Source organism: Dendrobates tinctorius, unplaced genomic scaffold (genome assembly GCF_039654945.1).
Source record: "Dendrobates tinctorius isolate UK_male_01 unplaced genomic scaffold, ASM3965494v1 ptg000104l, whole genome shotgun sequence".
Lineage (NCBI taxonomy): Eukaryota > Metazoa > Chordata > Amphibia > Anura > Dendrobatidae > Dendrobates > Dendrobates tinctorius.
In genome coordinates this window covers 16,875,465-16,902,762 of record NW_027361772.1, presented here as the reverse complement: position 1 = coordinate 16,902,762, position 27,298 = coordinate 16,875,465, and the positions used below count along the sequence as shown (strand labels likewise).

The window sequence follows — 27,298 nt, the reverse complement described above, 5'->3', positions numbered from 1 at the left end:
CAGTGGCCGGTGAGGATTTAGCACTTGACAATATGGAGATGTCTTTCCTCTGTGCGTACGACTGGCATGTAATGTTCCATGTTTGTTTTTTAAGGGAGTCGGTAACAAGACAGAAATCACAGTCAAAGCTCCAGAAAAGACGTCTGTACCCTCCCCCAATCTGAAGGCGGAGAAAAGCTCAGCACAACACACGCCTGCTCCCGAAACCTCATCGGGGGCCACAGGTAGGCAAACTGCACGTGTCTGCCCCTAACACACACCTCCCTACTGCCAAAGTGAAAGGGGGAGGGGGGAAGAGACTGTTCAGCCCGCCGCCAAGATCTATAAACTAAACTGAACGGAGAGGGGGACATCCCGGTATCCCTCCAAAAAAAAATTAAAAAAAAAATCAGTATTTTCCCAAATCTGCGCTGTCACCCATTTTCATATTTTTGTTATATGCTGCTTTTTGTGCAATAAACGATACAAAGATGACGACGTTTGCATTGTTCAGTGGGTTTTCTGTTGTGTTTTACTCCGTGTAGATGAGATGGGTCCGTGTCCGCAGGTCTTTTTCATACTGCCTGGCTGATAACAGCAACTAATAGCATATGCGTAGCCGGTATGAAATAAATCTGTAGGACATCACAATCCTGTATAGAAAGGTTTATTAGTCATAAGGGGGGTTTTATTGCTAATATAAAGGCAGCGGTGAGAGATTGAGGAGAAAAATGTGATCCACCCCCAATGGAGTTATTGGGGGTTTCTGATATCAACACAAAACACTTTACTAATTTTCCATTTGGGGCAAATGTTACACAACTGATTCTCATCTGTGCCACATATCACCAACTCTTGTTCTTTAATAGAACAATTCATCACGTTCACTTTTTTTTTTGCATTTTACGGACCCATATTGCCGGATCCATTAAACTCAGTGCATGTCCTGTTGTCATCCGTGTCTGTGGATCAGATGGCACCATGTAGGAGGCTCTGCTACAACTGGGCACAGTCTCCTGAATCTGACCTTACACTGGCTGGGCTCTCAGCGCTTCGCAGGTTTTACGAAACACGCACTTGGTTGTGCCCCAAATTACATTTATCGCCTATCCAAAGGATAACTGACAAATGTCCTACCAATGGGGGTCCCAGCGGTCACTAGAACTGGGGTCTCAGCCCCCTTCCCTGGTTCGTCCTCACTGTCTTTACTCAGCCGCTCCCTTCATAGTCTAGGAGGCTGACATTCAGAATGTTGACCCCTTTAGGTTTATTTGTGATCCCTCCTCAGACATCGACTGTAGCGGAGCACCTGAGTAGACTCCATGTAAGCATTTTAATCCAAACTCTTGATCCGTACCTGACTGCTCCTCCATCGCTCACAGCCATCGCCCTATGTGAAGCACGAGTGATATCTGGCACTGTATCTGCCCACATACAGGTCTGGGCAGCGCATTGATTTTTCCCCTCCAGTCCTGTTGTGTATAATTCGGCCATTGCCGTCTGGTGGTGATTGAGGGTGTTAGGATTTATGTTATAGCCAGCACACTTAAAGCCTACCTCCTTTGTAATATCTGAGCCCTGTGTAACCTTGCCCTTTACAGATCAGTGGTTTGTACTGTGGACGTCTCTATCCTAATTCACTTAAAGGGGTATATTCTATTTGGTTAACTTTGTAATTAAGAAGGGGTTGACGGAGTAATGGACAACCCCTTTAAAAGGGGCTGTCTGGTGAAATCAAGTGGTAGGTGATAGCCTACTGTGCTTGGTGTGGGTCTTGCTGCTGTGACCTTCACTGATCGGCAGAACGGAGCATTTTTATCTCCAACAGGATGGTATTATCCTCTTTACAAATGGAGAAGTAATTCGAACGCCCGACCGTCGCTACATTCATTCTCTGTCAGGCGTTCGTAAGAGAAGGGAACACATTGAGTCACGGTCAGCCATTCCTAGCAGGAATAAATGTGCTCCATTCTGCTGATCAGTGCAGGTCCCTCACCGATAACCAAACCATAACCCATCTTGTGACTATGGGGGTCTCGAAGGACCAAGTGAGATGAAAATACCATTTTAAATCGAAGTCATAGTTGTCAGTGTATCTGACATAGTGGACCTGCGGCCCGGTCACAGCCCTTTTTACTAGCCTCCTTGCTGACACTCCACTTGCCTCTGCACCTCTTGCTACACTCCTACGCACAGCAGATTTCCTCAGCACAATCTGCTTTTTGCCAAGTGTGCCAGAAGTAAGATCTGGGTAGATCCAGGAGATCGTCCTTGGCCACCGGCTGAAGGAGAGTGAGGTATAAGTGTGTGTCGATTCATGTTGATGTCATGCATCTGGTTGGAGACTCCCATACCTGGTTGAGTGCGAAAGAAGGGTCCTTCTGGCCGAAAGCTGAAATCCGGACCGTGTGAAAGAAGGACCCGAAAGACCGAGAAGGAGAAAGGGATCCATTCCTATACATGATATCGAGAGTTACTACAGTAAGATTGATTAATAGTGTAATAGTGAAGGATAACATCTCCCGTGGTCCATCATACGGTCTCATTACTAGTGCACCCAGCTCCACCATGAATGATGTATGCATTCGCTGATCTCCGACCTCTATACAGTAACATCGGAGGTAAAGATCTGTCTGTACAGCTCTCATCAATGCCATTCACCAGTTATTCTCCATCTTCACATCTACATCTAGTTTCTTATTCATTGAAAATAATTTGGATGGACGAATCATTTTCATTTATTTTTCTTTTTTTTTCCTATAATGAACCTGGTAAGTTTATAGTCTAGATTCATAACTTGTTTTGTTCTTTTTTGGGGGGTGGGTTATATCTTCTGTTATTATTGTCTAGCAGTTCTTGTAATTTGTGGTCTCTGGGAAGAAAATCAGCAGCGTCTTAGAGTGTGCAAAACGCTATCTACACGCTGTGCAAATAATGCACCTCGTCACTCGCGCTGCGATGCAGGTTCTCGGCGCATAGCATTTCTATTAAGGCCATGTTAGGGTGAGCGCATGCAAAAATTACACCATTTTTCACTTTTTAACTCTGGATTTTAGCAATTGCAAAGCATAGGCCACACAACCAGTACTTCAGTCGCCACCCTAGATCACTAGGATGTTGTTACAGGCCCTGGTCTGATAGGTTTACATATGCGTTTTATCCTTTTTTCCCCGCTGCTTTTCAGCAATGCTGTGTTCCATCAGGGCACCACTACCATGATTTCCATTACCACCATGCACACTCGCACTGCCACCATGGCCCCCCGCAAGATTAGTTGCTGAGCAATTACTACACACGCTAAGTGATATGCCACTCAATAAATGGTGTACTTTAAAGTGGTGATCCTATCCCAGTATGTAGTAGGTGTAATAATAATAATATTAAAATTTAGTATAGTTCTTCTGATTCGGCATTGCAGTGGCTTTGGTATCCATGGTTACGACCACACATCTAGTGACAGTTACTTACTAGTGGTGGTAACCATGGATACCCAAGCTCCTGCAACACCTTGCACGTGGGGTAAGAGACATAATGAATCAGAAGAACTATGCTACATTTCTAATTGGAGGTATTTTCTAATAATACAATTATTACACCCACTACATACTGGGATAGGATCTTGGACATGGGAATACCCCTTTAATGTGGCTCCATCCTGGATAAAGGCTCCCTTTAAATCAATCCTAAAATATTTGTACATACTATCTAGGACATCTAAGAGAACACAGCTCCATATATTTGTAGACTTTATAGTGGTCCAGTTGTATTTGACATTTTTATTTTTCCTTTTTTTTTTTTATTACTGGTTAAATCGCGACTGTGACCACCGACTGAGTTTCGATAGGTTGGAGTCTGGGTGCTCAGATGCGCACCAGTTGCTAAAACAAAAGGGCAGAAGCGTTCAGTCGAACATTACTTAGAGATTGAAGGCGAGCTCAATAGCAAATCCATGTGCAAGACCACTTGCCGTTTTCTTTCTGCAGCTCCTACGCAGACTATGCATCTCCATGGTAACAAACGGCAAACACATTCTGCGATTTGTTATCTTGCATTTTTTTGTTCTGGTGCAGACATACGATCCAGAAGGTATATCTCCGTCACTGGCTGCAGTCTAAATAGTGTGGATGTAATATATGTGCATGTTGTCGAGGCTTGAGGTTAAAGTCTGCAGTTACACTTTGTGGCGGCAGACTTATTAATTCTCAAAGTGTGCGGCACTGCACGTTGTAATGATTCTCCTGAAGCAGGTGGTCATGTGACCTGATTTTTCCTCCGACAAAGGCCAGGGCAGAAAAGGATGCTCCGATGTCAGGAACGGTGATTTGCAAACGTGGCCACATGCCGAGTAGATGTGCGCAGGCTCGCTTAATGCAAGTGAATTGAGCGAGTCCAGACATGTCTAGTCGGAATGTGTCTGGAAGTATGCAAATTGAAGTCACATGACCACCTGCACCAACGAATCCTGACAGCGCATGCTGTGCACCCTTTGAGGGTTAAAAAATTTGCAGTTGCATATAATCAATACAAGCCTGTAACCTCAAGCCTGGACAATCCCTTTAAAGCCCACATACAGATTAGACCAATGTCAGCAGAGCTTGCCACTATCTGCTGACATATAACAAGAGGAAAAGAGAGACCAATACCGTCCAATAAAATGTAACTCACTTTATTAAAGACATATTAAAAAATACCAATTGATAAATACACATATCATGAAAACTAACAAAGATGAATAATGTGGAAACAAGATGAAAAAGACAGCACCAAGTCCCACACAGAAGAAAATATGTGGATGGGAGACCTCTCAAAATAATCAGATTTTATATATCAGGTGCTAGTGCCAATATTGATCCTGACTATATACTCTGTGCTTATATAAAGTATTAAGTTCCATTCCCATCTCCACTTGGTCCATAATGAATCAACAGTAATAGTGACCAATAATCAGAGAAAAATAGCATATGTACAGGGAGCACCAACAGTCATACACATAAACCGAGATTCGATCAAAGGGGTCTTACCCATAGTATCCACATGTACTGGTGTAATCGCCCAGCTGGAGTGTGTACATATAGAGGAAAACAACACATATAGATTTACAGCCCCCCGAGGAAGTCCACGCGAAACGCGCATCGGGGCTGCCAGCACCCAACCCTTAAATGTGGATACTATGGGTAAGACCGCTTTGATATAGTTCGGCTGACAACCCTTTCTTTTTGTGTATGGGGTTCCTTGCATTCTCATACTTTCTTCCATTTATTTTCTGCTTCGTGCTGACCTACGTTTGGTCGGTGGAAGCGTTAGAAGGGAATATGACTGCAAGGTCAGACTACACAGCGCGTTTGCGGTCTGTTACCATGAAGACGTATTGTCCGCAGAGTCGCTCTTGAAACAAAAACTGTAGAAAAGTAATCAAGCCCGTCTGCAAAGTGGCTTCAGTCTATGGGCCTCGAGTCTCACCCAGAGGTGGGTCGTTTGCAGTCCTTCGAGACACTGACCCAATGATGGATTAATGCACAACAGAGTTTCTTTTTACTAGGAACCTCTGAGAAGAAACACCAGAGAAGGTCCAATCGGACTCGTTCAGAATCTGAGAAGTCCTTGGACTCCGTGCCAAAGAAGAAGGTGAAAAAAGAGCAGGTGGGTTGCATGAATCGTTTGCTTTCTCTTCTCACCAGTTGTCAGATCAGTCGTGTCCATGGATTGTGGTGACTTAAAACTCACCGCTGACAAAACGTGTGCCTGAGCTCATTGTATCTCACCTGTACTATTAAAGCATACAACACATCTGCTTTGCATTTTTCTTTTTCATTTACCATTGTTTTGTGACGATTTTGCCATGACATTCAGATTCCATTGAGACAACCATTTTTCTTAACGACTTCTAGGTTAGATGTTACGAAGAAATATTAAACCTACAAAAAATAGAAAGAAAATTATCAATGTGAACGGAATAAAAACTTGCCGTCCTGGTTTGTTGCAGGTGCAGACTAAAGGTAGTGGACTGAAGTCTGCTAACCCAGTGACATGGACAGTTTTGTTTACAGTCTTGCGTGTATGGGGACTTTTTATCTCTTCCCCGATAGATGTCGGGGCAAAGAAGGATTTGGTCTGTGCACATTTTCGAGGATTCTCCGGGAGCAGGTAGGCGTGTGACTGCAAGTGTGTGGTTTGCATACATGCGGTCACATGCTGACTAGACGTGCGCAGCCGGACATGTCTAGTCGGAATGTGAACGGAAATATGCAAATCATACACTTGCGGTCACATGATCGCCTGCTCCCGACACCAGAGAAACCGCGTTGGGAATGCTGTGAGGATTTATAGAGTGACTGCAAACTTGTACCCCAAGGCCGGTCAACCCCTTTCAAGGGGTATTCCCAAGGGATGACATATGACTACAATATGCCATCACTTTATGATCAGTGGTTCCCCTGCCACCTGCTGCTCAGACAGCTGATGCACAGCCCTTTAGAAGTGAATGATCTTGTGCTGCAGTGTCCAGTACAGATGAGAGCACTGCTGTGTGAGGAAAAACGGGGTACAATAATGCAACATATGTGTGGCAACCTCTATATTCTCAGGATCTCATGAGTACCAGGTGGTTGGACCCTGCTGATCATAATAAATATTGTTGCAGATTTTAGCTTTCAGAATTATTCAGCTCTCGAATTGAAGTTGGAGGACGAACTGCTTTGCTTGGGACAGACATGAACCATTGTCTTCATCAACACAACATTGAAGACTAGAGGAAAAGAACACACACACCAAAGAGAGGTCACACAGTGCAGTGTTAAACTAATAGTGATGAGCAAACGTGTACAGATAAGGTGGTATCGGAGCATGCTCGTGTGCTGAGTGTCTTCAGCGTCCTCGAATAGTATGTTCAAGTCCTGCCGCCAGCTGCATGTTTCGCGGCTGTTCAACAGCCGCAACACATGCAGAGATTGCCTGTTTGTTAGACAATCCCTGCATGTGTTGTGGCTGTCTAACATGCAGGCGTGGGGACTCGAACATATTATTCGAGTACGCCGAAGTCCCTCGGCACCCAAACATGCTCAGATAACACCTTATCCCAGCACGTTCGCTCATCACTACAAACTAACATCACATCTGCTAGGTGCACTAGCTTCAGCACAAGTCTGCCGCAGTGACCTCAGTTGTCAGTTCATGAGGCGCTGCCCTTTCATCTCTCTGCAGTCAATGCTTTTGTGAAAATATCCGTAATCACATTCTCATTGGGCAGTATTGCAAGTACTGAAGTCCTTGTTCTTAAAGATCAAAAAATCTTGTTCAAAAAATGGATCTTCACATCAAAAGACTTGGTTCTTGGGTGATCGCTTTTCATCTGTAAAAGTGCCAAATATCTTGGTTGTCATGCATGGATTTTATTTCTTCCTCTGCAGCCTTTATTCATTTATTGGCTTCTGAGAGCTGAGATATGTCTTCCCAAGATGTGTACGTTGTCAGTGCATGCCTTGTATGAGATGTACAGGTGGTTTACCGTTGTTTTTCCTTCTTAAATGCCTTGGTTCTGTATTTGGGTTCGGTTGTCCCTGCTCACTTGTAGTGTTTGGACTTGCGCTAAGCTTTTTTGTTCAGAACACTATAGGGCTTCTCTTCATACTCGCAGTGATGTCATCACATTATCTTTCAGATTTTTTTGGTCAGATTACATTTTTGCAGTTCTTTTGAAGGAGTTGTCCACTATTTGGATAACCCCTTTTTGAATATAATAGTCCCCCTTATAAAATAAAAATAACACATACTCATCTCCCATACCGACGTCATTCCAGGGATGTCGGCATCAGGTCTCCCATGACCTTGTCTGAACGGTTCAGTTGGCATAACAATATCATGGAAGGCCCGGTGATATCGCTGGGATGGCACCAGTACCGTTGGTAAGTATGTTATTTTTATTTTCTATGAGGGACTTCTTTATTTAAAAAATGAGTTGTTCAGATAGTGGACAACCTCTTTAAAGGGAGTCTGTCAGCAAGTATTTGCTTTTTAATCTGAGAACAAGAGGTTCATCAATAATATTGGCAACGTTAACTTTCAGAAAACGATCACTGAGGCCGGTTTCACATTTGCGTTTAGGGCCGCAGCGTTGGCCTGCGCACAGCCGTCGCTAAGCCCCACCCCCTGCCGCTCCTTCGCCTGTAGCTCCGCCTCCGGGCGCATGATGCTGCATGCGTCCCCTATCTTTATCACTGAGGATGGAGGCCATGCGCAGTATGCGTTTGGCGGCGCCTGCGTCCTTTTGACGGTGCGCCGACCAGTGCCAAACGCAACCTATTGCAATTTGGTTGCGCTCGGCGCACCGTCAAAAGGATGCAGGCGCCACCAAACACATACTGCGCACAGCCTGCGTCCTCAGTGATAAAGATAGGGGACGCATGACGCATGCAGCGTCATGTGCCTGGAGGAGGCGCGGCAGGGGGCGGGGCTTAGCGACGGCCGTGCGCAGGCCGACGCTGCGGCCCTAAACGCACATATGAAACCGGCCTTAATCAGCAGGAGAGTATCAATAGTTTCAATAGTCAAAACCTAACTTTTAATGATTAAAGATAAAAGAGCTATGTTCAAAAAAAACACTCAATTATAACCTAGACAAGATGATCAGCAAAGAGTAAAATCGCATAAATATGATAATAAAGTGGTCAGTGATGCCAGTGGCATTAAAAAGGTTTGATCTCGCCTAATTCTTGTAGTAAGTCCAAGTCACACATGAAAAGAGGAGTACATGGTCAGAGGGGTAAGTTGATAACCTAGCATCCCCTGTCATGTCCTGTATGGCTGCTGTCCTGATAAGGGCAAGACACAAGTGTATAACTGATACGGGTTTACCATGATAGAGAGGAGCCAGAAGACCGCAGCGTCTGATTTCTCCTATTGTGCACTGATTAGAAGCACTTCACCTTCATGCACGGCGGTACCCTGGATCTCTCCCGCAGGCACACAGCGCGGATCACATTTGCAGATACTGCACATTTTAAGCGCTGCCACCCATTTCTTATGCCCTGCCTGATCCAGTTTCATATACTCCAGTCAGTTAGACTCGTGCTCCAGTTATCACATAATATTCAGTAATACAGATTTTACTCCTGCCATAGGATATCTATTGCCCGAATTATATCACTCACAGTTTTCACAAAAGAATTTAAAAGATCTTTCTGATGAAGGTCCTCTGCTGGAACGAAAACGTTCATATGATATGAGTCTAACCTTGTCTGGATGCACAATAAAGAAAAAAATGCTTCTTCATCATTGAGTGCCAAGTATTTTTTCACACAAAGCATGTCTGAGGACTTGAGAACCAAAATTGTTGAACAATATCAACAATTTCAAGGTTACAAGTCCATCTCCAGAGATCTTGATGTTCCTTAGTCCAAGGTGTGCAGCATAATCAAGAAGTTTACAACCCATTGCACTGTAGTTAATCTCCCTGGACGGCAGAGAAACAATGATGGACGGTTGCAATGCAGTACAGTCCGGATGGTGGATAAGCATCCTGAATCAAGTTCCAAAGAAATTGGAAACCTTGCAGGCTCAGGGTGCATCATCAATGTCAGCGTGAACTATCCATCGACATTTAAATGAAATGTAATGCTATGGCAGGAGACCCAGAGGACCCCATGCTGACACAGACATAAAAAAGCTAAATTTTAGTGTGCAAAAATGTACGGGAGTAAGCCAAAATCCTTCAGCAAAAGTGTCTTGCGGACAAATGATGGAGCTTTCTGGCAAAGCACATCATTCTGTTTACGAAAAATGGAATGAGGCCTACAAAGAAAAGAACACAGTACCTACAGTCAAATATGGTGGAGATTCAAAGATGTTTTGGGGTTGTTTTGCTGCCTCTGGAACTGGGTGCCTTGACTGTGTGCAAGGCATCATGAAATATGATGATTACTAAAGTATCTTGGGTTGCAATATAGTGCCCATTGTCAGAAAGCTTGGTTTGCATCCTAGGCCATGGGTCGTCCAGGAGGACAATGCCCCCCAAACCTACTTCAAGAATCATCCAGAAATGGATGAAAACACAGCGCTGGAGAGTTCTGAAGTAGCAACAATGAGTCCAGATCTAAATCCCATTGAACACCTTTGGAGAAATCTTAACACTGCTACTGGGAGAAGGCGCCTTCACATATGAGAGACCTGGAGCAGTTTGCAAAAGAGTAGCCCAAAATATCAGTTGAGACTTGCAAGAAGGTTGTTGATTGTTATAGTAAGCTATTGATTGCAGTTTTAGATTCCAAATGATGGGCAGCGAAATATTAACCCCTTCACGACCCAGCCTATTTTGACCTTAATGACCTGGTCATTTTTTGCAATTCTGACCAGTGTCCCTTTATGAGGTAATAACTCAGGATAGCTTCAACGGATCTTAGCGATTCTGAGGTTGTTTTTTCGTGACATATTGAGCTTCATGTTAGTGGTAAATTTAGGTCGATAATTTTTGCATTTATTTGTGAAAAAATTGTAAATTTGGCGAAAATTTTGAAAATTTCACAATTTTCAAATTTTGAATTTTTATTCTGTTAAACCAGAGAGTTTCATGACACAAAATAGTTAATAAATAACATTTCCTACATGTCTATTTTACATCAGCACAATTTTGGGGAAAAAAAAAATGTTGTCAGGAAGTTGTAAGGGTTCAAAGTTTATCAGCAATTTCTCATTTTTCCAGCAAAGTTTACAAAACCATTTTTTTTTTTTTAGTGACCACATCACATTTGAAGACCCTTTGAGGGGCCTACATGACAGAAAAAACCCCAAACTGACACCATTCCAAAAACTGCACCCCTCAAGCTACTCAAAACTACAATCAAGAAGATAATTAACCCTTCAGGTGCTTCACGGGAACTAAAACAATGTGGAAGGAAAAAATGGACATTTTAATTTTTCCAACAAAAATGTTCGTTTAGCCTCAATTTTTTCATTTTCACATGGGCAACAGGATAAAATAGATCCTAAATTGTGTTGGGCAATTCCTCCTGAGTACACCAATACCTCATATGTGGTCCTAATCCACTGTTTGGGCGCACAGCAGGGCTCGGAAGGGAAGAAGCACCATTTGACTTTGAATGGAAAATTAGCTCCAATCGTTAGCGGACGCCATGTCGCGTATAGAGAGCCTCTGTGTGCCTAAACATTGGAGCTCCCCCACAAGTGACCCCATTTTGGAAACTAGACCCCCCCCCCAGGAAACTTATCTAGATGTGTGGTGAGCACTTTGAACCCCCATGTGCTTCACAGAAGCTTATAACGCAGAGGCGTGAAAATAAAATCTTTTTTTTTCCCTCAAAAATGGTTTTTTAGCCCGCAATTTTTTATTTTCACAATGGTAACAGGAGAAATTGGACCACAAAAGTTGTCCAGTTTTTCCTGAGTATGCTGGTACCTCATATGTGGGGAAGGACCACTGTTTGGGCACACGTCGGGGCTCGGAAGGGAAGTAGTGACATTTTGAAATGCAGACTTTGGTGGAATGGTCTGCGGGTGTCATGTAACGTTTGCAGAGCCCCTGATGTGCCTAAACAGTAGAAACCCCCCACAAATGACACCATTTTGGAAACTAGACCCCCCCAAAGAACTTATCTAGATGTGTGGTGAGCACTTTCAACCCCCAAGTGCTTCACAGACGTTTACAATGCAGAGCCGTGAAAAATAAAAAAATCATTTGTTTTCCCGCAATTTTTTATTTTCCCAAGGGTAACAGGAGAAATTAGACCCCATAGTTGTGCAACTTGTCCTGAGTACGCTGATGCCCCATATGTGGGGGTAAACCACTGTTTCAGCGCATGGCAGAGCTCAGAAGCATTTTTGAACGCAAAATTGGCTTGAATCAATGGTGGCGCCATGTCGCACTTGGAGACCCCATGATGTATCTAAACAGTGGAAACCCCCCAATTCTAACTCCAACCCTAACACAGCCCTATCCCTGACTCTAACTCAAACACACCCCTATCCCTGACTCTAACTCCAACACACCCCTAATCCCAACCCTAATGTATCTAAACAGTGGAAACCCCCCAATTCTAACTCCAACCCTAACCCTAATCCACCCCTATCATTAATCCCAACCCTAACCCTAATATACCTAAACAGTGGAAACCCCCAATTCTAACTCCAACCCTAACACATCCCTAACCCCAACACAGACCTAACCCTAACACACCCCTAATCACAACTCTAACCCTGAGGGGGTAATCGCCGGGGCAGGGAGGGGGGAGATGGCAGGGATGGGGGAGATCGCCGGAGCAGCGGAGGACAGCACAGAGGGGAGCACATACCGGTGAGCAGCAGTGGCAGATCGCGGTCGGCAGATCACGGTCGGAGGTGGTGGCGGGGGGGGTCATCTGCGGCAGGGTCATCAGTGGCGGTGGCAGGAACCAGAGGGAAGGCAGCCATAGTTGACACCGCCCCTCCACATCTGATTGAAGTGATAGCGCCGCATGGATGCTAGCTTCAATCAGATCTGTGGGCGGTAACACAGAGGTCACCTAGCTCCAGCCAATGGCCCATTATATTGCATCATCGGCCATGGCTGGATTGTAATATTTCACCAGCTTTCATTGGTGAAATATTACAATTGCTCTGATTGGCTGGCTGTTGAAAGTCAGACAGCCAATCAGAGCGATCGTAGCCACGGGGGGCAAAGCCACCCCCCCTGGGGTCAAGTATAGGTCCCCACGTACCTGCAGATCAGGTGACATTACAGTTACCCCTGTTACCCGACCCGCAGGAACACGATCCCGCCATTGTGAGCCCCATCGGGGACAGTGATGATAATGTGTGCAAACTGTAAAGCGCTGCGGAATATGTTAGCGCTATATAAAAGATTATTATTATGACACCACATAGGCGTCACAGGTCGGATTGGCACCGACTTTCATGATGCCTATGTGGCGTCACAGGTCGGGAAGTTGAAGGTGCCTACAGTTTTGTCCTGCCCATTTCTCCTATGCCTCATTGGGTGACACAGAGACCGTGGCTGTTACGCTGCTGGTCACTAGGAGGACACTAAGTAAACCAGAAAAAAGTTAGCTCCTCCCCTGCAGTATACACCCTCTCGCTGGCTGAGATTCTCCAGTTCTTACTTAGTGTCTGTAGGAGGCACTTGGGTCTGGTTTCAGACCCCACCGTTTTTATTTTATTTTTGAATTTTCTGTAAATTTCTATTTTTTAATTAACGGAGTGAAGGGGGCGACGGTTCCTTTCTACGGGCCCCTCTTTTCCCCGAACCAACAACAGGCAAGCACGTGGAGTAACCCTTCACATACACTTTCCTACGACGGATGGGGCTGATTCCTCTGACGATGGTTCCCTTATGGTCGATACTCCACGGATACGAGGGCAAGCGCAACAGGACGTAGCACAGGAGTGCATGGAGCAGACCTGAACAGCGCTTTTTCGGATGCCCTGAATCAGCCCCAGAGCTCTCCGTCCTCCTACCCAGAGGGTGGATCGATTGAGCAATATCCCCCTGTAAAACCTCCTCCAGCTCTGCTACATCGCCAGATGAGACTGAAAGACCCTGGACAACGACGACCTGACTGAGCACAGGAGTGGAGGTATGGGGTCAGGTCCTTGTCCTCGGGAGAAGCGCTGACTTTAGCATTAGCGGCGGTACACTGGCGCCCGGTCGCGCCCACAACCCCCCCCCCGGTGCTTACCGTGGGGAGGCCAGAAATTTAGCTCCCGGCTTTTTCGGCCTGCTAGGCCGCAATTTAAATAGCGGCGCCTACCGCGGGTAGGCCAAAAATTTAGTCCCCGGCTTTTCCGACCTACTAGGCTGCAATTTGAATAGCGCCACCCGCGCTATCGTCACCGCCCCCTCCTCTTGGCGCCTCTCATTCCAAACGAGACGCACAATTCTAATCTCGGGGGCCATGTCTGTTACCTCTGCTGCAGTTAACCCTTTCAGGAGCAGCCGAATTCCGGGTGACGCCACAGGGCCACCGTTTTCCTCCCGGGGGACATAACACAGGACCGTTGGTGAGCTGCATCTGCCCTCAGATTAAAGCTTAACCCCTTCCCGGCACATTCCCTGCAGCTGCAGTCAGACTCTTTCTGGAGCGCTATGCCTCACAGGAGGCTAAACAGGCCGCTAAGAAGCACACTGCGCTTTTTTACCGTGTGTACTACCTGCAAGTCGGCCTTACCACAGCGAGCATGACTCTCCAGTGCTCAAGCTAATCCATTATGCACGGACCGCGCCCCGGCCTGCGCCCGAACCGCGCCCCGACCTGCGCTCCAATGCCCCTCGCAGCCGCTGCTGACGGGCCTCCTGCGTCTGGTACCCCTGAGTGGGCTGCGCCCCTGTCACGGTCGGTGGAGCCTCTGATCAAGGCTATATTCTCCCTCCGGGAGGACTGTCTCTGCCAAAGCGGGCTCATGGCGCGTCCCCTAGTCGCGTTCGCGCCTCAGCATCAGCGACTCCTGTCTCTCGCTCGCCCTCTCCTGAGGTTCACAGCGAGCATAACTCTAAATTCGAATCTGTCACGTCAGCCCCTCAGAATCCCCCAACTGATCAAGAGTCGCTTGATTCTCTTATAGAATCAGTCAGGATTCTGAGGTTGAATGAGGAAAATAGAAAATATTCCCGCTCCAGCACTCCTCATTTAAGGAATAAGCGTGTGCGCTGGTTATTTACCAGCCGTCCAATATCATAGGGATCAGCCATAAGTGGTTCACTGGGCAAAAGTTTACTCTGGCTAAATACCCTTTTGATCCAGACCTAATGAAGGATCGATTACAGATCCCTCCGGTGGACCCTCCTGTACCGCGTCTTGCTTCCACAACGCTCCTATCTGTTTCTGAGGGTTCCTTGGTCAGAAACCCCTCCGATCATCAAATTGACTACCTTGCCAGTTCAATTTTTTGGAAGCTTCAGGAGCGGCGTTTGTTCTATCCTTCGCCGCAGTTTAGGTCACTAAGGCATGGCCGCTTGGGCAGAAGTCCTGATTACTGCCTTCCAGAGCACCAATCTTCCTCCGGAGACAACCTCTGTCGCCAGCCAGATAATTCACGCAGCAAACTTTGTAGTAGACGCTTCTTTTCAGGCCGCCAATTGCACGGCTCATACTGCCGCTAATGCGATCTCCATTAGAAGAGCCCCAGGGCTCAGCGGCTAGTGGGCGGATGCCACATCTAAAAGTTTGTTGACTTCTCCCCCCTTTTCAAGCAGGTCATCTTTTTGGAGAGAGACTGGACCAGCTCATTTCTGATACTACCGGGGGAGAAGACAAGTAAATTCCTTCCTCAACAAAGGGCTGTTTGGCCGTTTTCGCTCGAAACAATTCCAGTTAGTCCTCCTCTACCTTCTCTTTCGGATCAGGTCTGTCCCCGCGCGGAGACGGAGGCTCCCAGATCTCATACAGATCTAACCGTTCTTGGAAACCCCGGCCTAGGGCTTCTGGATCTAGGGGAGCCAGATCTCATAGATCTACCTAATGACGACAAATGGATCAGGAAGCTGGTATTCTTCGGATATAATATACAATTTCTCCCCCCCCCCTCCAACTTGAGTTTTCCTTTCCTCTTCCTCCAAGAGAAAGACAAGAGCCTTCCTTCGGGCTGTTCAGGCTCTTGTAAAGGATGGAGTCATCATTCCGGTCCCCCTTCACGAAGGTTTCAGGAGATTTTATTCAGTCATTCTTTTGTGGTTCTAAAAGAGGACGGGTCCATGCGACCCATCTCTGGATCTCAATTGTTAATCACCTTGTCACGGTACGGCGATTCCAAATGGAAACTCTCCGATCAGTTGTCGCTTCCATGGAAAAGGGACAGTTCCTAGCATCCATCGACATCGAGAACCCTTGCCTTCACATTCTGATCTGCCCGTCCCTCCAGTAGTTCCTGCGTTTTGCAACTCACGAGGAACACTTCCAGTTTGTGGCCTTGCCTTTCAGACTCACCACCGCTCCCAGGGTCTTTACCAAGGTCATGGCGGCTGTCATGCCCATTCTTCACCCTCGGGGAGTGGTACTGTTACTGTATCTGGACGACCTGCTCATCAAAGGTCCGTCCCTTCCAGTCTGCAAGGAATCTGTGGATAACAGTAAATACTCTTTCCCGCCTAGGGCAGAAGATAGACTGCGAAAAGTCTCTCCCAGGACCGGCTCACACTTCCTGCGGATTCTCCACTCTCCCTCCAGGAGAGACCCAAGCCTTACAACAAGCAGAGCGGCCTCTTTCTCGACCAGTTTCTCGCTCCATTCGTTTCAGCATGAGAGTTCTCGGAAGGATGGTGGCAGCGATGGAAGCAGTTCCATTTGCACAGTTCCACCTCCGTCCCTTACAACATGCATTGCTGTCAGCTTGGGACGAGAACCCGTTCTCCCTGGACCGTCGGGTTCCTCCTTCCCTGCGGTACAGGCAAGCCCTCAGGGAATAGACACCGAGGTCCTCCCTGAATCAAGGGAGGTCTTTACCCACAGTAAGATTTTTCGTAGTAACCTCCGACGCAAGTCTCCTCAGTTGGGATGCACAAGGTCATTGGTCAACCCGAGAGTCACGTCTCCCCATTTACTTTTGGAGATAAGAACAATCAGATTAGCTCTAAGGAGTTTCCACCATCTCTTCGCAGGTCTCCCCATCAGGTCTCAATCAGATAACACCACGGCTGTAGTGTATATCAACCGTCAGAGAGGTTTTCGGGGCAGGATGGCCATGCACGAAGTGAGTTTCATCTTCCATAGGGCCGAGACCAACCATTCGCCCATCTCAGCAAGCCACATCCCGAGCTCGGAAAATTAGAAGATAGATTTTCTCGGTCACAAAAGCATTGCCTCGGGGAGGTGGTCTCTTCATCCGGAACTCTTTCAGCAGATTTGTCATCGTTGGAGGACTCCAGATGTGGATCTCATGGCCTCAAGACTAAACAACAAGGTTCCTCAGTTCATTTTCCGATCGCGCAATCCTTGCGCCATCGGAGCGGATGCTCTTGTTCCGCCATAGCTCCGGTTCCGGCTCCTGTACATCTCCCCCCCCCCCCCTTCCCTTGTTTCCAAGGGTCATCAAGAGGATCAGAGCGGAGGTATTGCCAGTGATCCTAGTCACGCCAGACTGGCCGTGCCGAGCATGGTATGCAGAACTAATACAACCAGTGGTCCGACGACTCCTGGCGACTTTCAGATCATATGGATCTACTCTCGCAGGGCCCGATTTGCCACCAGAACTCCGGGGTCCTGTCTTTGACGGCATGGCCGTTGAATCCTGGTTTTTAGCTCAGGCTGGTTTCCCTCACGACGTGATTTTCACCATGATTAGTACCAGGAAGCCTGTGTCCATGCGCATCTATCACCGCACCTAGACAACTTTCCTTTTTTGTGGCGCAAGGTTCATGGTCGATCACCTCCGGTATTTTCCATTCTGGCCATATTGGAATTCCTTCAATCCGGATTAATATCAGGCCTTGCGCTTAGCTCGCTCAACGGCAACATTTCGGCCTTGTCAGTGCTTTTCCAACACAAATTGCCACCAAGCTTCAGCTCAAGACGTTCATTCAGGGAGTTTCCCATGTGGCGTCTCCTTATAGAAGACCATTTGACTCATGGGGCCTTAACCCGGTTCTCGGGGCCTTTCAGGAGGTTCCTTTTCGAACTGCTGCAGGACGTGTCACTGACCGTCCTCTCTTGGAAGGTGGTCTCTAGTGGCAACTACGTCAATCAGAGGAGTTTCGGAATTGGCAGCCCTTTCCTGACGTTCTCTGTTTCTGAATTTTCATCAGGAAAAGGTAGTTCTCGGAACATTCCCGTCCTTCCTGGACAAGGTCCTCTCCTCTTGCCATCTCAACGGGGAAATTGTTTTGCCTTCCCTTTGTTCCGGCGCCAGTCCATCACATTGAGAAGGCCCTCCACACCCTGGACGTGGTTAGGGCGCTGAGACGGTGCATCTCGCGGATGGTTCCTTTCCACAAGTCAGATGCCCTGTTCATACTTCCAGACGGGCATAGCAAGGGTCTAGCCAGGTTGATTCGCTTGGCGATTCAGGTATCCTACCGTGTCAGGAACGCGCCTGTCCCAGCGGGGATTAAGGTGCGCTCTACCCGGTCAGTGAGCGCCTCTTCGATCTTTCGGCACCAGGCCTCGGCAGAACAGGTCTGCAAGGCTACGACTTCGTCCAGTCTGCATACTTTTACAAAAAGTTACCAAATTCATTCTCAGGCCTCTCCGCAAGGCTGCGACTTGGTCCAGCTTGCGTACCTTTACAATCATTGCCTAATTCATTCTCAGGCTTCTGCGGATGCAGTTCTCGGCAGATGCTGCCTGCAATCGGCAGTACCACGGTGTTCACTCAGTGGTACATGGGGTATTAGCATATGTATGCTCCCCAGCCAGGGACTGCTTTAGGATGTCCCACGGTCTCTGTGTCCCCCAATGATTGGCTCGGAGAAAAGGATTTTTGTGTACTCACCGTAAAATCCTTTTCTCCGAGCCAATCATTGGGGGACACAGCACCCACCCTTTTTAGCCTACTGGCTCACTGTAGCATTCTTAGGGGTTGATATTGTTATGGTTATTGTTAACTGTTTATGCTCCTACTGCTTTTTTCACCGAACTGGAGAATCTCAGCCAGCGAGAGGGTGTATACTGCAGGGGAGGAGATAACTTTTTTCTGGTTTACTTAGTGTCCTCCTAGTGGCCAGCAGCATAACACCCACGGTCTCTTGTGTCCCCCAATGATTGGCTCTGAGAAAAGGATTTTACGGTGAGTACACAAAAATCCCTATTTTGGGGGTTTTGTTTGAAATTATGCCAGTTTGCCATTTTTCTCAGTTTTTGTGTTGTTCCAATACACAGAAAAGAAATAAACGTGCATAACAAAACGTGTAATTGCAATAATTTTCTGGGAAAAATATCTTTTTTTCTGGAACAATTTAAAAGGGTGCCAACATTTGTCAGGGCGGGAGCAATATGAGGCATTACAGAGAACATTAGGTTATCAGCTTACTCCTCTGGCCATATACTCCTGTTTTCATGTGTTCACTACAAGAATTGGGTGAGAGCAAACCTTTTTTTTGTTGGAACTGACGTCACTGAGTACTTTATTATCATATGTACAGTATATATTCGATTTTACTCTTTGCTGATCACATTGTCTGTGATACAATGGAGTGTTTCTTGAGAAGAACTCTTTTATCATTAAAAGTTAGGTTTTAAATATTGAGTCTACCTTCTATTGATACTCTTCTGCTGATTAAGTTAGCCTGAGAGCAACATAATATAAAGCAAGAGAGCCTGATTCCCGGGATATGTCACTTATTAGGCTTTGTTTTGTAGTTTCAACACAATCAGTGTTTTATCAGCAGGAAATTATCACTACAGGACTAGATCTCATGTGCAAGCAGGTCAGTCATCTGTGTAACCCCGCGTCACCACTTTTCCAAATGGTTTGGACAGATTCAAAAAATGCAACTTTTAACAAATATCACAATTATTTTTGTATCATCTTTCTGCAGTCCCACCTTGGTGTAAATACGGTTTGTAAGTATTCAGATTGGTGCATTTTTTGCAACTTTTTAAAGAATTTGCAACTTTTGGTGCTAAAAGTCCTCAAACTGCTTAAAGACAAAAATTGTTAGATTTTGCACCAAACTCCTGAATTGCATGTTCTGTTTTGAAGAATTGGTACAAAAAAAACCAGCAAATACCACAAGATAAATAAATGTGGCTTAGATAGATTGCAAATGATGAATCGAGCACATAGTGTCTGTGTGCAGAATCTTACCTGTTCCTTGACTGTACTAAGGTGATATGAATACTTCTCCTCCTTGGCATTAGATACGGTATCATGCGCTTTCCATTCAGGATAACAGTCAGGACCTCCTTCTAGAATGGGAACATACAACATATCTTTTATTTTTAATGCTAACATCTATCCATTTTTACAAGGGCACATGAGGACTCCATTTCCCGTACTTTATTTATTCTGCTTAAAGTAGCAAGATATATTGTTTCTTTGTTATTTAAAGGCATTATGATGGTGAAAAACAAAAGAAAATTATCAGTTATTCATAGGACAAGTGATGAGCGAGTATACTCGTTGCTCGGGTTTTCCCGAGCACGCTCGGGAGTCCTCCGAGTATTTTGGTGTGCTTGCAGATTTAGTTTCTGTCGTCCCAGCTGCATGATTTGCGGTTGCTAGACAGCCTGAATACATGTGGGGATTTCTTAACAAACAGGCATTCCATACATGTATTCAGCCTAACTAAATCTTCGAGCACGCCAAAATACTTGGAGGACACCCTAGCATGCATGCTCGGGAAAACGCGAGCAACGAGTATACTCTCTCATCACTAGTGATAACTTATTGATCAATTGGGTCCGACCACTGGGACATCTATTGATTTGCAGATCATTAAAATGTAGTGGCAGTGTGTGCACCCAACCGCCGTTCCATTCATTCCTTATGGGTGCTGTGCTCCACTATATCCAGCAGCCCCACAGAGAATTAATGACGAGGCGGTCAAGCATATGTCGTTACATTCTAAGGCAACTATCACATATCCTTGTGGCTATTGCCAAAATAGGGAAACGTGCAAGTTTTTTTTTCTCTCAAATGTCATCCTAATTGCATCCAAGTCGCTCACCTTTTTTCCCCATTTTTTTTTACTTTGAAGAGGTGTGCTTTTTTCCAAGCCAATAAAGAGCCATTGGAAGGTCTTATATATTTATTGATGTACAGGGGTTGGACAAAATAATGGAAACATCTAACGTTTTGGCATCATAATCTTCGAACATGTTATAAACATGCAAACCGTGACATATGGTAATGTTTTGTAGTTGATTATTTGTGATATGTGTATGTAAATTAACTGTTTGTTTTGCAGAATTGTAAGAACATTTATGAGAACCTGATACCAATGGCAGACCTCTCGGATTTTCAAAGAGGCCAACTTGTTGGTGCTCGTATGGCAGGCACTAGTGTAACAGAAAGTGTCCGAATGCTTGGCATGTCAAGAGGTAGTGTCTCCAAAGTAATGACTGAGTTTGAAAGAGAAGGAAAATGTCCGCAGCAAAGCACAGGTCCGGCCAAAAGTCAAAGTTGACTGAGAGAGACCGTCGGACCCTAAAGCGAATTGTGAGAGAGGATCGCAAGACCACGGCTCCGAAAATCACTGCTAAGCACAATGAACACCTACAGAACACAGTTTCCAGGAAAACTGTTCGTCGGGAGCTGCACAAATCTGGATTCCACGGAAGAGCTGCAATTTGAAAACCGCAGCTCTCAAAGACAAATGTTTCCAAACGTTTAGAGTAGTGTAGAAACCTCCAGAATTGGTCCCTCGAGCAGTGGAAACATGTGATATTCTCAGACAAATCATCGTTTACCCTATTTCCGACCTCCGGCTGAGTGTACGTTTGGAGACAGCCGAAAGAAGCATTCCATCCAGACTGCCTTCTCCCAACCGTAAAACATGGCGGAGGTTCTGTGATGATCTGGGGTGCCATTTCGTGGAGATCTGCTGGGCCAATGATATCCCTTCATGGAAGAATTAACAGCCGCGATTATTTAGGCATTTTGGGCGACCAAGTGCATCCTATGGATCAAGCACTGTTCCCGGAGGGGACCGCCATCTTTCAAGATGATAATGCACCAATCCATACAGCTAGAATCGGTAAAGCATGGCACGAGGAACATTGTAATGAAGTTGAGCATCTCATCTGGCCCCCACAATCCCCAGACCTCAACATTATTGAGCATGTATGGCCGATTTTAGAGATTCAAGTTAGACGTCGATTTCCGCCGCCATCGTTGCTCAAAGAACTGGAGGGTGTTTTAACTGAAGAATGGGCTAAAATTCCTTTGGAAACAATTCACACTTTGTATGAATCCATACCTCGGATAATTGAGGCTGTAATCGCCGCAAAAGGTGGACCTACACCATATTAAACTAACTTTTGTTGGTGTTTCCAGGTGTTTCCATTATTTTGTCCAACCCCTGTATATCACTAAATAAAAGATCCGTGAGACACAGATGTAAAACGGAACCTTACCCATTTGCATCTGTCTCTAATAGATCCCCATAAACTTGTACAGCCAAACTTGAGACACAAATCAGATCAGATTAGGACCTGCTCCGAGTTTCATGGAATTTGTCGAGGATCCTTGATTTACAGCTTCCGAGACCGATTTCTCAATGGTAGAGTTGCTGTATTGTAAGCACATATACCCGTGAAGGGCTGACAAGAGAAGAAATATACCTTCTCTGCTAGAGAAAAAAATTCTTGGGCTTAGTCAGCCGAGGAGAGAATCTATTTCTTCTCATGTCACAGCCCATCTCCAGCATCTTTGGTATGTGTGTTTACGATATACATTTGAAGAAACACAGCTCCCAAGATCTGTGTCTCAACTGACAGACTGAAAACCGCTCTAACACTAGGACAGGCTGTCGTTTGAACTCAGTGACAGGGCCATTTTATTACATTTTTGGAGAACCCCTTTAAGTCAAGTTCTCTAAAAATGCTTTAACCTTTTTACATCATTACACCACACTTGGAATTTTTCCCCATATATTACATGGTAAAGTGAATGGAGTTTTTTTGGGACAAATTGTACTTTTAAATGACAATTCCTTATGAGTATGTCTCCAGAAAAAAATGTTATGACGCTTGGACAAAAGAGAGAAGAAAACATAAGCGGAAAAATGGAAAAATCATCCATTTATGAAGGGGTTTAGGGTACATGCACACGCTGCGGATTCATCCGCACGGATTTTGCAAAATCCGCAGATATAGCCGCAGGTCAAAAGACCTGTGGATTATCCTGCGGTTTGGCCCTGCGGTTTCACCATCTCCACAATGGTGGAGATAGGAATCAGTTTAGAAATCACAGATAATCCGCGCGGAAAATTCTGCAGCGTCTGCACAGCGGTTTCCATTTCCCATAGGGAATAAGGGTACTGTACACCACTGCAGAAACTGCTGCGGATCCGCAGCAGCAAAATCCGCTGCAGATCCGCAGCAGAATCTGCAGCGTGTGCACACACCCTAAATGTCCCTGTTTGTGGCATCTGAAACATACGCCAACAAATTTCATAACTTTTTATAAAATAGTAATGGATATTCTTCCTTTAACCCTTCATCGACATCCACTGTACGTGTCCGGCGCAAGTCGGTAGCGTTTGTATGGAGTGGGCTCAAGGGATGAGCTTGCCCCATAATCGTCAGGTAATGGCTGTGTGTTGCAGCCAGGACCTGCCTCTAACAACTGCGGGCTTGTTAACCTGTTAAATGCTGCTGGCAATTCCTGACAGCGGCATTAAAAGTGCGCCGGTATGGTGACTTAAACACGGGGCTCTGATGGATTGCTATGACAGCCGTAGATGTGTTGGAGACCTGCGTGCTTGTCATACAGGAGCCCCCTTGAAACTCTGCCTGTGGCCGGCACCAAAGGAGACCGTGATTTTTGCTATATGCTGCAATACTGGGGTGCACTCTGCGCATCTACTCCCCCTCCAACTAGATGTCATATACCACTCTCCAGGGTCAGCCACCACCTTCTTTGACCACTTCACCACCTGACTACTCCATTTCCTTTCCACTGATATCCCCACTATCATCTTGGGCGACATCAACATCCCCATTGACACTTCCCTCTCAGCTGCCACTAAACTTCTATCTCTCACTTCCTCCTTCGGCCTCACTCAATGGTCTTCTGCAGCCACTCACAAAGATGGCCACACACTAGACCTCATCTTCACCCGCCTCTGCTCCCTATCTATCGTCTCTAACTCACCTCTTCCTCTCTCTGACCACGACCTACTTACATTCTCTTCCCTCTCCTCCTCAGGTCCACAATCCCCACCTCAAAAACTCGCACACCCTTGCAGAAATCTTCAACACCTCGATCTACACTCACTGTCTGAATCCCTCCTCCCTCTTACAGACATAAGTTCCCTACACAATGCGGATGCCGCTGATGCTCTTTATAACACCACAATAGCTGTAGCTTTGGAATCAGTTGCCCCTCTCAAACATACCAAAACTCGCAAAATCAACAGACAGCCCTGGCACACCAGTCTGACCAAAGAACTGAGGCGGGCTTCCAAGGCTGCTGAGCGGAGATGGAAAAAATCCCACTCCAATGAGGACTTCATCACATTCAAACAGTCCCTCACTACTTACAAGGCCACACTCGCTGCAGCAAAACAAACCTACTTCTCATCTCTCATATCCTCTCTGTCTCACAACCCTAAACAGTTATTCAACACCTTGAATTCTCTCCTCCGCCCCCCAGCACCTCCTCCCTCTCCACTCATCTCAGCTGAAGACTTTGCCTCATTTTTCAAGGAGATTGATAACATCAGAGACAGTTTAGGTCAACAACCCCCAGTGCCCTTCCTCCTACCTGCCCTGCCCTCCTCCCCCAAAACCAACTTCTCCACCATTACAGAAGATCGACTCTCCACTTTACTCTCAAGATCACATCTCACTACCTGTGCACTTGACCCGATCCCATTCCACTTCATCCCAAACCTCACCACAGTCTTCATCCCAACCCTAACCCATCTCTTCAACCTATCACTAACAACGGGTGTTTTCCCCTCAAGCTTTAAACATGCCTCAATCACACCTATCCTCAAAAGGCCCTCTCTTGACCCATCCTCTGTATCTAGCTATCGCCCTATATCACTTCTCCCCTATGCCTCAAAACTACTGGAACACCACATCCATCTTGAACTATCCTCTCACCTCTCTTCTTGCTCCCTCCTTGACCACTTGCAATCCGGCTTCTGGCCACACCACTCCACTGAAACTGCCCTAGCTAAGGTCACCAATGACCTACTAGCCGCCAAGGCCACGAATGACCTACTAGCCGCCAAGGACAAGCGACACTACTCTGTCCTCCTCCTCCTGGACCTGTCCTCTGCCTTTGACACAGTGGACCATTCCCTATTACTACAGACCCTCTCATCTCTTGGTATCACAGACTTGGCCCTATCTTGGATTGCGTCATACCTAGCAGACCGGACATTCAGCGTCTCCCATTCGCACACCACCTCCTCACCGCGCCCCCTATCCGTCGGAGTCCCACATGGTTCAGTCCTAGGGCCCCTGCTCTTCTCCGTTTACACCTTCGGCCTCGGACAGCTCATACAATCTCATGGCTTTCAGCATCATCTCTATGCTGATGACACACAGATCTACATCTCTGGACCAGATATCACCTCCCTACTAAACAGAATTCCTCAATGTCTGTCTGCTATTTCATCCTTCTCCGCTAGATTTCTAAAACTTAATATGGACAAAACAGAATTAATCATCTTTCTCCCATCTCACATGACCCCCCCAACAGACCTATCCATTAAAGTAAACGGCTGCCCACTCTCTCCAGTCCCACAAACTCGCTGCCTCGGGATTATCCTTGACACTGATCTCTCTTTCAAACCATATATCCAAGCCCTTTCCGCTTCCTGCCGACTTCAACTCAAAAATATTTAACGGGTCCGTACATTCTTCAACCAAGAATCTGCAAAAACCCTAGTCCATGCCCTCATCATCTCCTGCCTTGACTACTGCAACCTCCTGCTCTGTGGCCTCCCCGCTAGCACTCTTGCACCCCTCCAATCTATTCTTAACTCTGCTGCCCGACTAATCGACCTGTCCCCACCCTCTACCCTGGCCTCTCCCCTCTGTCAATCCCTGCACTGGCTCCCCATTACCCAAAGACTCCAGTTCAAAACCCTAACCATGACATACAAAGCCATCCATAACCTGAGTCCTCCGTACATCTGTGACCTCCTGTCCCAGTACTTACCTGCACGAAACCTCCGATCCTCACAAGATCTCCTTCTGTACTCCCCTCTTTTCTCCTCTTCCCACAATCGCATACAAGATTTCTCCCGCGCATCCCCTCTACTCTGGAACTCTCTACCACAAAATATCAGACTCTCGCCTACCATGGAAACCTTCAAAAAGAACTTGAAGACCTACCTCTTCCGACAAGCCTACAACTTGCAGTAACCACCGATCCACCAAACCGCTGCACGACCAGCTCTACCCTCGCCTACTGTATCCTCACCCATCCCGTTGTAGATTGTGAGCCCTCGCGGGCAGGGTCCTCTCTCCTCCTGTACCAGACATGACTTGTATTGTTTAAGATTACTGTACTTATATGTATTATGTATACCCCTCCTCACATGTAAAGCACCATGGAATAAATGTCGCTATAATAATAAATAATAATATTAATAATAATATAGCACAAGCAGTCAGACGATCACAAGTTCAAGTCCTTTTAAGCAGACTAAAAAAATCCAGCGAAAAGTAAGCAAAAAAAATGTTTTAAAAAATATGAAATTAAAGAAACAAAAGTTCGTATCACCTTCCATTTCCCCCTTTAAAAAAAAAAAAGTACAAATACATACACAAATGTGATATCGCGGCATTGAGAAAAGTCTGATCTAACAACATATGAACATAATTAGCCTGATTGATAAACACAGTAAAAGGAAAAAATAACCCATCGCAGAGCTCCATTGACTGAAAAATGAAAACTTTACGAGTCTCGGAAAATGGTGACACAACCCTTTTTCAAACAGATTTTTTTTTTTTTTTTTATACACTGGACATGTTTGGTATCGCCATAACCGTATTGATGAGCAGAATCACATTACGAGGTCTTCATTACCATAAAATGTACACCATGAAAACAATTTCTAAAGAAAAAAAAAAAAAATGAATGTCAGAATTGAGGGGGGGGGGGGGGGGGGGGGTTACAATTTCACCACGTTTGGAATTTTTTTTTTTCCCATTTCCCAGTACACTATATAGTAAAATGAATGGTGTCATGCGAAAGTTCAACTCATACTATGTGGACAGAAAAATAAAATACTAAAATACTAGGAAGAAGGGAGGGAAAAAAGTGAAAACTTAAAAACAGAATTGACCATCGTTATGTAACGAATGGGAACGGAGACACAGATGTTGAAGTGTACATTCGTTTATTGCAATTTTCGTGGAACCACTGGACCACTGCCCGGGGGACTCCGAAGGGGGCGTAACTAAGCGAGCCCCAGACAACTGTAGAAAGACCCCTCAGACAGGACCAGATTGGGAAGCCCGGGGGACGCACGGTCCTACCTCCAGTTAGACGCAGGACACGTGGAAGCTGACTCGGCTGGACTGGCGGGCTGGCAGGAACTGCAGGTGGAGAGGAGCTTGGCAGAGGATCAGCAGCTGAAGAGGATTGCGGGCAGCAGCTGGCACGGACCAGTGCAGGTGGTACTGGAATCGTCCTAGAAGATGTGCAAAGGCACGGCAGACACACTGAGGAGACAAACCGGAGTTAGTGGGATGCAAGC

At 46.1% G+C, this 27,298-nt stretch overlaps 1 protein-coding gene and 1 long non-coding RNA gene across 11 annotated transcripts in view; one reads left to right on the top strand and one right to left on the bottom strand.

Moving 5' to 3' along the window:
* NSD3 (nuclear receptor binding SET domain protein 3) overlaps positions 1-27,298 on the top strand; it is a 154,574-nt gene that overhangs the window by 39,458 nt on the left and 87,818 nt on the right. For 7 of the 9 annotated variants that reach the window (XM_073588829.1, XM_073588828.1, XM_073588830.1 and 4 more), the window contains 2 exons: positions 95-224; positions 5,519-5,619. In XM_073588829.1, coding sequence (XP_073444930.1) covers positions 95-224; positions 5,519-5,619 — 231 coding nt within the window. Of the gene's footprint in view, positions 1-94; positions 225-5,518; positions 5,620-10,704; positions 10,723-20,821; positions 26,368-27,298 lie in introns of those variants that run through there. The other 2 variants (XM_073588835.1, XM_073588836.1) reach the window with 2 other exon arrangements.
* Positions 5,757-27,298, bottom strand: part of LOC141100384 (uncharacterized) — a 30,508-nt gene continuing 8,966 nt past the window's right edge. For both annotated transcript variants that reach the window (XR_012234690.1, XR_012234691.1), the window contains exons 2-3: positions 19,720-19,820; positions 5,757-5,894 (exon numbers count right to left, since the gene is read on the bottom strand). This is a non-coding gene — a long non-coding RNA (uncharacterized lncRNA). The remainder of the gene's footprint in view (positions 5,895-19,719; positions 19,821-27,298) is intronic.